General features: G+C 37.3%; 2 protein-coding genes across 2 annotated transcripts in view; both read left to right on the top strand.

Moving 5' to 3' along the window:
- herc2 (HECT and RLD domain containing E3 ubiquitin protein ligase 2) overlaps nt 1-5126 on the top strand; it is a 70519-nt gene extending 65393 nt beyond the window's left edge. Inside the window, exons 93-96 of the mRNA XM_016272094.1 lie at nt 2098-2288; nt 2396-2501; nt 2584-2796; nt 4364-5126. Coding sequence (XP_016127580.1) covers nt 2098-2288; nt 2396-2501; nt 2584-2796; nt 4364-4636 — 783 coding nt within the window. The 3' untranslated portion in view covers nt 4637-5126. The remainder of the gene's footprint in view (nt 1-2097; nt 2289-2395; nt 2502-2583; nt 2797-4363) is intronic.
- A 1314-nt stretch (nt 5127-6440) lies between these two features.
- oca2 (oculocutaneous albinism II) overlaps nt 6441-9637 on the top strand; it is a 108898-nt gene continuing 105701 nt past the window's right edge. The window contains exon 1 of the mRNA XM_016272044.1: nt 6441-6488. The gene's annotated coding sequence lies outside the window, so the exon portion shown is untranslated. The remainder of the gene's footprint in view (nt 6489-9637) is intronic.

Raw genomic sequence — 9637 nt, 5'->3', positions numbered from 1 at the left:
ATCTTATTAACAGTAGAAGTAAAATCTTACTGTAGTCTTCAAATCTGGGTACTGTCTTACGTTTTAAAATCACAAAGGGAGTTTGGTCCCATCAGGCTAACGTGACAGTCATGACTCATGCAGCTGTAAAGTTTTCTTATTCTTTTGTTTTTACTCTCGATCTTTACAACACGCATTACTTTACGTATTTCATGGCACACTCGTTTTATGCTGTGGGTGTATTACTGACATGTCAAAGTCTAGACCCTGAATATAAGACGATCGTGTTTTTTCAGATGTATTTCCAAGAAAAAAATGTCTTATGATCAAAGGTATGGTCAATACGGTAATTAAAATTCATATGTGACACATCTTCCTTAAAAAAAAAAAACATTTTGGTTCCACATTTGTTTTAATTTCAATCAGTCTTTATTTAATTTTCTGTGTTTAGATTTATTTGTTTTAATTTTATTTATTTATTTTGTCTGTGGGTGTGTGTGTGCGTCTTGTTTTTTTTATTTGGTTGATTTGATTTGATTTGATTGAATTGTTTCACGAAACCAAAACGAAACCCAAAAAACAAACCAAAACAATAAATCTAAGACAAACCAAAACAAAAATGCTTAAACCAAAACGAAACACCAAAACACTAAATCTAACGCAAACCAAAAATCAAAACGAAACGAAAAAAAAAAAACAGCTAAAAAATAAATTTAAAAAGAAAGATTGATTGAACTAAAAGACAAGACTGGTCAGTCTTTCTTTTTTAGTGACGGAACAAACTTCCAGCCACATTTTGCAACCGATAACCGAGTAATAAGGTTTAGATTAATCAACCAAGAGTTATCCCTGCTTTCTGGAATACCCCCCAGCATTACATTGATTACATGACATGGTAAGTCTGTCTGTTGTTGGAGCTTATGGCAAGCCCTTTGAATTTATGTAAAAGAAAGGAATGAGAGTACATACCAGAGTACATGCATTCTGTACATTTGTCTTTATGGCGGTCAGCTGACATAGACGACAGCCATAAACCTACCGCCTCTAATGCATATGTACTGTAAGCAGCTTTCTCTAAATCTATGTGGTATGTTTGTGCTACAGTAAGACATTTCTCATTTCTCAGCAGTTGTTCAGATATTATTTTCAGATATTTATTTATTTATTTATTGATCTCTGAGATGTTTGATGTTTGAGATGCACAGTAAAGTGTGTGCACATGCACGTGTGATGTGTAAAAATGAATGTGAGTGTATGCATCTCCTGCATTCACGCTGAGATCATGTGTTGCTGAGACGTCTGCAGTGATGGCGTTTCTCAGCGCAGGACGTCTCTTGCTCACAGAGCAGCTGTTGTTTGTTGCTTTTGCCTGGAGATATTAGAAAGGTTAAAGAGAAGGATTACCAAGCACAAGACAACAGTGAGACACTGACCGTGATGCACTCAAAAACACCCACACGTTCTTTTCATTCCTTTTCTATAGTCATTTGCACAGGTTTAGACTATCTTCATTCATTTTTGAATGAATCTAGGTCATGGAGACAGTCTCCTCCACAAAATATACTCCTGCTAGATCACTCAGATCATCCAACTGCAATTTGAAGATTTGCTGGTGCCTGAATCTGAAAGTTGCAAACTTTTATTTAAATATGCTTAAGTCATTCAAAATACTAGTGATACTTACTTACTATAGTTATTGATACTTACTTAATGTTTTATTTATGTTTTTGAATGAAGTCTTGTATGCTCACCAATGCTGTTTATTTTATGAAAAAAAAAAAATCAGTAAAACCAGAAATATTGGGAAATGCTACTACAATTTAAAGTAACAATACTTTAAAATTTAATGTATTCCTGTGATGGCAAAGCTTGATTTTTAGAAGCCATTGCTCCAGTCTTCAGTGTCACATGATAATTCAGAAATCATTCTAATATGATGTGGTTCTCAAGGAACATTTCTTGGTATATCAATGCTAAAAAAAGTTGTGGTGCTTAATATTTTGTGGTTATAAAGTTGAAAAGAACAGCATTTATTTTAAATAAATATTTTGAAACAACATTAAAGATTTGCTTGCTTTTCACAGTATTTTACATCTGCCCCTTTTGTGTGTGTGTTAGGTGGACAAGGACTTTATTCCCGGTCTGATGTATATCAGAGATAATGAGGCGTCTGCAGAGGAGTTTGAAGCTATGCCTCTGCCCTTCACTGTGCCCAGTGCCTATGGACAGGAAGTCCAGCTCAGCTCCAAACATTCTCACATCAGCCTAGAGAACCGCAGTGAATATGTGCGGCTAGCAATAAATTACAGGTATGGATAATATGCTGAAAAAATGTTACCAACCAATTTTCGGGAATAAAAAGTGAATAAAATGAATTGATGAATAAAATGGATATGTTGTTGTTTTGTTTCTCCAGACTGCATGAGTTCGATGAGCAGGTGTCTGCAGTAAGGGAAGGTATGGCACGTGTGGTACCGGTGCCTCTGCTCTCTCTCTTTACTGGCTATGAGCTGGAGACCATGGTGAGTGTGTCATGAACGCAGACTGAGCAAATGTCATCATGAATTCTTATTTGACTACACATCACTTGTTTGTGTTGTTTAGGTGTGTGGCAGTCCGGACATCCCCCTGCACCTGCTCAAATCAGTGGCCACATATAAGGGGGTGGAACCAACTGCTCCACTCATCCAGTGGTTCTGGGAGGTGATGGAGTCTTTCTCCAACACAGAACGCTCGCTCTTCCTCAGGTTCGTCTGGGGTCGCACGCGCCTCCCCAGGACCATCGCAGACTTCCGTGGACGAGACTTTGTGGTGCAGGTAACTTGTGGCTCTGAAAAGTGTCACTTAAAAATTAACTTCTACTTAACCGCATATATACGTATATATACACTACCATTCTCAACAAGGCTGCATTTATTTGATCAAAAATATAGTAAAAACTGTAAAGCCGTAATGTTGGGAATTATTATACGAATTTAAAAATAACATAATTTGTGTGATGGCAAAGCTGAATTTTCAGCATCATTACTCCAGTCTTCAGTGTCACATGATCCTTCAGAAACCATTCTAATATGCTGATTTGTAGATCAAGAAACACGCTACTCCTGTAAGCTAGTCTTGGAGGAGAAACTAAAATACGCCATTCACTTCTGCAAGTCCATTGACACGGATGACTACGCACGAATTGCTTTGAGCGGTGAGCCGGCCGCAGATGACAGCAGCGACGACTCTGACAATGAGGATGCGGACTCCTTTGCTTCCGACTCCACGCAGGATTACCTGACAGGCCACTGAACACTTAACCCCTGGTTAAACTCCATCTCACAAACATGCACATGCACACAAAACACACACACCGACGTAGTGTAGGAAGTCTTGAAAATAAGCTGACAAAAAGAAGTTTAAATGAAAACTGAACCGAAGATGTCTGTTTTAACCTCACTTATTAATATGTGCATAGACACAAATACAACTAAATGAAGAGAAATAAGTGTATATCATTGTGCAATTAGCTTTAAAGCACTATTAAGCTGGTGAAAAGCAAGATAGAGATTTTTTTTTTAATCTTTGTTGTGAAGAAAACCAGGAAGACGGGAGAAACTACACATCTTTGTTAAACATTGTGTTCACGTTTTGTTACAGAGGACAGACCGCTTAGCCTAGCACTGTGGTAGACGACTCCTGACCTTCAGCATCATTACTCCAGTCTTCAGTGTCACATGATCCTTCAGAAACCATTCTAATATGCTGATTTGTAGATCAAGAAACATTTCATGTTATTATCAGAAACTGTAAAACATTATTTGAGTAGAAAGTTCAAAAGAACAGCATTTATTTAATTGTATTAGATTTTTTAAAATTGCATAATTATACTTGTTTTGAGCAATTCTGAATTTATATCATAATTCTGACTTTTTCTCATAATTGTCAGAATTGCACAATATAAACTCCGAATTGCAAGATATAAAATCTTGAGAAAAAAGATCAGAATTGTGAGAGATCACTATTACCTTTAAACTGAATTGCAAGATGTAAAAATGTCAGAATTATGAGATGTAAACTCTAAATTCTAAGAAAAAAGTCAGAATTCTTCTTTTTTTTCTCAGATTTGTGAGTTTATATTTTTGCAATTTCATATGTATACATTACAATTTTGAGAAACAGTCGTGAGATAAAAAGGTGCAATTATATATTTTTTATTCCATGGCAGAAACGAGCTTCTTTGTGTGTGTGTGTGTGTGTGTGTGTGTGTGTGTGTGTGTGTGTGTGTGTGTGTGAGTGTGTGTGTGTGAGTGTGTGTGTGTGAGTGTATGAATGTTAGATAAATTATATGTACAAATAAATATTAGTGCTCATTTTTAGAATATTTTTCCTATTTGACTAGGTGCTGGACAAATACAACCCCCCGGACCACTTCCTCCCAGAGTCCTACACCTGCTTCTTCCTGCTCAAACTGCCTCGCTACTCCTGTAAGCTAGTCTTGGAGGAGAAACTAAAATACGCCATTCACTTCTGCAAGTCCATTGACACGGATGACTACGCACGAATTGCTTTGAGCGGTGAGCCGGCCGCAGATGACAGCAGCGACGACTCTGACAATGAGGATGCGGACTCCTTTGCTTCCGACTCCACGCAGGATTACCTGACAGGCCACTGAACACTTAACCCCTGGTTAAACTCCATCTCACAAACATGCACATGCACACAAAACACACACACCGACGTAGTGTAGGAAGTCTTGAAAATAAGCTGACAAAAAGAAGTTTAAATGAAAACTGAACCGAAGATGTCTGTTTTAACCTCACTTATTAATATGTGCATAGACACAAATACAACTAAATGAAGAGAAATAAGTGTATATCATTGTGCAATTAGCTTTAAAGCACTATTAAGCTGGTGAAAAGCAAGATAGAGATTTTTTTTTAATCTTTGTTGTGAAGAGAACCAGGAAGACGGGAGAAACTACACATCTTTGTTAAACATTGTGTTCACGTTTTGTTACAGAGGACAGACCGCTTAGCCTAGCACTGTGGTAGACGACTCCTGACAGACTCCTGATCGATTTTGTGTTAAATAGGTAGTATTATGAACTGTAGCTTTGCCTTTTTATTTGAAAACAGCAGTGTTTCTTTAAGAGCCTTTTTAACTTTGAGCAGCACATTTTGTTTTCTCATTTGGTCAGTGGAAGCCTGGTCAGGGGTTGTTTTTAGGTCGTTGGTCACCATATTCTCTCCTCCTCCTATATGTGTCTGCACTGTTCTCCTAATGGAATGTATATAATTTGATTGTGCCATGTGTTTATGAGAGGTCTCATTCCCATGTTATAAATAAATGTTAATTTCTGTTAATAAATTTAAACCATATGTCTCTTGTAAGTTTTATTTTCTTGTTTTAACACCCCGTTTTCCTAAATTTCTTTTGAATTTATATCATTATATATATTTGTGTCTTTGTAGAGTATATATTGCTTGTTTGAATTGGGAAAAATTCAATACAGATTTATAATAATAAAAAATACTAGCCGATAGCAGTATAGTTTCCAATATATCGGTCAAAATTTTGATCGATATATCTGAGATAGATAGATAGATAGATTCTGCCCGATTATGATTATTCCCGATATTTAATATGATGGCCTATATTGTCTAAAAATCCATATTCACTGTCTGATAGAAAAGAGTGGCAACAGTTTATTGTAAAATTCAAATTTGTTGTTTGAATTTGAAAATGTAAGCTCTGAAATTACTTGCCTCTGGTATCAATACTGGTATATATCTTACATTTTCAAATTCAAACAAATTAGAATTTTACAATGAACATACATACTGTATATACATTTACAGAAATGCCCAATATGTAGTCAGTTTGCCATTGTTTCAGGATAACACGGTTTAGGTTCAGTCTACTTTGGCTTTAGTCTCGTGTGGATTTTCCAGACCCTTTGAGATGCATTCCTCTCGAACACTAACCTAAACGGTTAAATAAAATCCTCATAATGACCTGCACGACTCGCATTGGCTTGTGTGGTAGAGAGTGAGCACTTCCACCCCTTACAGTTCTCGCATGCAGCCAGAGGATAGTCAAGTGATGTTTATCCGTGAACCGGATGAGCCATCGAGCTCCGCAAATATTACTTTTGGTTCACAGGCTTTGTTGTTAATGGGCCACAGTAGTAAGCTCAAAGGTCAAGGGTCACATCGTAACCCGCCTCCGCTATCCTCGGTCTATGTCAAAGTGTGACGTAGGCCGTGGAGATAAAAGGGTGTTAGGGGTGCATGACAGAGAGAAAAGAGGAGGGGAAAGTGTTTTATGATGGCTTAATTTGGCTTAGAAAGCAGGAACATTCTTCACCGTCTTAATGCTTTTTTCTTTCTTTCATGAGCAGAAATCATAGAGCGCATTATGCTGGAATGGGTCAGGTGCTCTACTCATGTCGGGTTGGCTCCAGGCAGGCAGAAGAAATGAACCAGAGCTGTAAAACTGTACTACTTTAGGAATGCAGCAGCAAGGTTTGACTTTACTCTACATTCATAAATCGTTCAAACAGCCTGAGAAAACCAAAACAATTGTTTTAAGTAAGTCAAGCTTAATTAAACTTAGTTAAACTTTTCACTTGAATTGATATGCTGATCATTGTATTTGTAATGAAAAATAAATAAATCACCTACACATGCTATATATATACTGGTACAATATTTTTCAGTAGTGGACCACACTGTATATTTGGTTATGAAATACGACTTTAATCTTAAAAAATGAGTTCCTGTACCCTTCTTGCTTTTCCTGTCGATTGAGGAAATGTCAGAAGAGTTGAATTCATTCAGTTGGGTTGCATAAGCAGACATCACTGTAGGAGGGCATGTTTGTGGTCAGTGTGGACTTTTATTTTTAGGAGATCTCAGACAGCTGGGATCCTTTGATGGCTGGATCTGTTGGATGTTTTATGGGATCTCAATAGCCACATTCTGAATAACGCACACTTATCTTTACCTCTTTGTGTCTCCTTTCCTCATTATTATCCGAAGACTCTGTTTGACCTTGCAAAGTCCAATTATGCACTTCAGTGGGTTTCACAGTCTCTCCCATTTCTGATGTACACCAGTATAAATGGGCTCCCACTGGATCACTTTGAGCTGATACTACATCACATCCAGGCTTTTTTTTCTTTGAGGAATGTGCAGGAAGTGCTTAGGAATTATAAATGAATTCAAACAGCTGTCTGATTGAAGTCGTATTCTGAAATCAGTTCCCACTTATCAGTATCGTGGCTTCATCAGTGCTTGTTAAAATGAGGAAGAAGTTCCCCATTTGCCTTAATGACAAGCAGCACTTGAGCATGATCTCAACATGATTGTGTAAAACTTTTATCCAGCACGATCCAGCTTATGCATAAATTCTGTGTTGTTATATTGGCCATAACCCCAGACCCGAGTGTAGAGGAGTGCAGACCTCAGACTGTGTGCACTGGGCCAAAATCCAGAATCTACTAGAAGTCACATGAAAGTCTCTCACTCTTTCCTCTTCCCCACAGCGATCAACGGCGCTTTTTCCAACCCGTGTGATACACCACATCACCTCCATGATCACTCAGCTCTCCTCCTTTCCATCTGGCTGCTTAATGACACTTTCACATGCATTTTATTCTGAAATGTGATTAAAAATGAAAAGAAAGTGTCTGACGCAGAACTATGTGTGTTAAAAGTTGCCCACCCAGAATCAGCTTGGATAATTCATGTCCTTTCTGCTTTATTAGTTCCTTTAAAGCAGCACTATGTAACTTTTGGTGCTCTAGCGGTTAATAAACAGAACTGCACACATCCCACAGAAGAACATTCCAACCGGAGCTACTTCTCCGGTTTATGTCTATGGCGATTCACACAGGTATGTGTTACTCCGCAGCGGTGACGACCCGACCAGGCTACAATAGTCCAAATATAAGTACTTATTATAAGCAGTGTTGGGGTTAACGCATTACAAGTAACGCAAGTTACGTAATCAGATTACTTTTTAAGTAACTCATTACTTTTTAATTTAGAAGGAAATATCGGAGTTACTTTTTCAAGTAAGTAACTCCAGTTACTTTGTTTCCCATGTATTGACTGACAGCTCTCTTGTTGCCATGTTGAGAGAAATCGGGAGTAAATGCAGAGGTGTTGTGTGTGCTGTGTGAACATGATGTTACTGCAGTTCTAGACTAAATGTGATCATGCATTTACTCATCTCACCTGCACAAAAACAGATTCAGTGTGCCTCAAAATGAATAAAAACAGTCAAATGCAAGCTCAGAATATTATACAAACCAGCAGTAATTAAATGTTAAATAAGACAAATATCATTCATGTATTTAATCCCATTTTATTAACCAATGTCTTTGCTACTGACCTTTGATGATCCAATTCAACCATACTAATAAGCAAAAATTGCACATTTGTGTTTTATTTTTGTTATTGCTGAATAGCGTTGAACTTTCTTCTCCTGCATCATATTCTTCATGTGATTTGTTTGAGCGGCGCCCTCTACTGTACAGACGTGAGTTTACATTTCCTTCAGCCCGAGGCATATTCATTTCACTTTCGTTGTGAAAGGGCTTTTACATTTGTAAAAGGACTTTTTTATATTAAAAACAATCAGGCAAGCCCTGTCCAGATTTAAAAAGTAACTCAAAAGTAATGTAACGCATTACTTTTAAAAGTAACTTTCCCCAACGCTGATTATAAGTGTACCGTAGTGATTCGGTATAAGACAAAAAAGCGGTTTGGAAGATGAATTCATATGATGGACTCGCTCGTTATATACATTTTGCAAATTTTGAACACAGAAAAAGTTACATAGTGCTGCTTTAAAACACAAATAGGATGATGTCATAAATTTGACACCTGACCTGTGACTTCGACCCCTGCCAATAATCTGCTTGCTATGTCTCCTTATTAGTGCTGACACCTGTTTTTTTTATTTATAAATTTTTTTTATTGATGCTTGTGAAGACTTTAAATTCTGTGGACGCAGATTGTAGAAAATGTGGAAGTACGGAGTTAGTAATGCTGGTAGTTAAAAAAAACTATTGCTCATTAAAGCTCACTTTGTATTTCAAGGGACTGCTTCTTTTGCGTGTCTACTTTGTCTCCGATGTTTCTCTTAAATTGTGTTGGGCAAAATAACTTCAAGTCAACTGATAAAATACAGTGAGTTAATGGAGCTATAATATTTATGTTAAGAGCACTGCATAGGTAATTTGGATATGGAATTATCTGATGACAAATATTTACGTTCATATTGAAATATCAGACTGATTACGGTCTTCCAAAGCAAAGTTTGTGACAACTCTCAGCAATCTCTTCTGGAGTTTTAGAGAAGACATATGAAAGAGTCTCTTTGATTGCTCCAATCGTTTTGTTTTGACTGCTCTTTGTAAAAGCAGGTCTTGGTCAGTAAGATGGATGCAAAGCAAGGCAGTGAGATTCCTTCAGCTCTTGTAAGTAGGAGAAGCTTTATGCAATAACGTCATACATAGTAATTTGCTAGTGAGTAATACTTGAGTGTGTGTGCAAGAAATAATAATTTCTTCATTGTGTGTACTGTTTTGGTCTGAAAAGGGGTGGGTGTCTTCAGGATTCTGGGGAAGTTGGGCAGGCCGTAAACACAACCAGTGTTAATGAGT

Source organism: Sinocyclocheilus grahami, unplaced genomic scaffold (assembly GCF_001515645.1).
Source record: "Sinocyclocheilus grahami isolate Dianchi unplaced genomic scaffold, SAMN03320097.WGS_v1.1 scaffold67.1, whole genome shotgun sequence".
NCBI lineage: Eukaryota > Metazoa > Chordata > Actinopteri > Cypriniformes > Cyprinidae > Sinocyclocheilus > Sinocyclocheilus grahami.
This window is presented reverse-complemented; position numbering and strand designations above follow the sequence as displayed.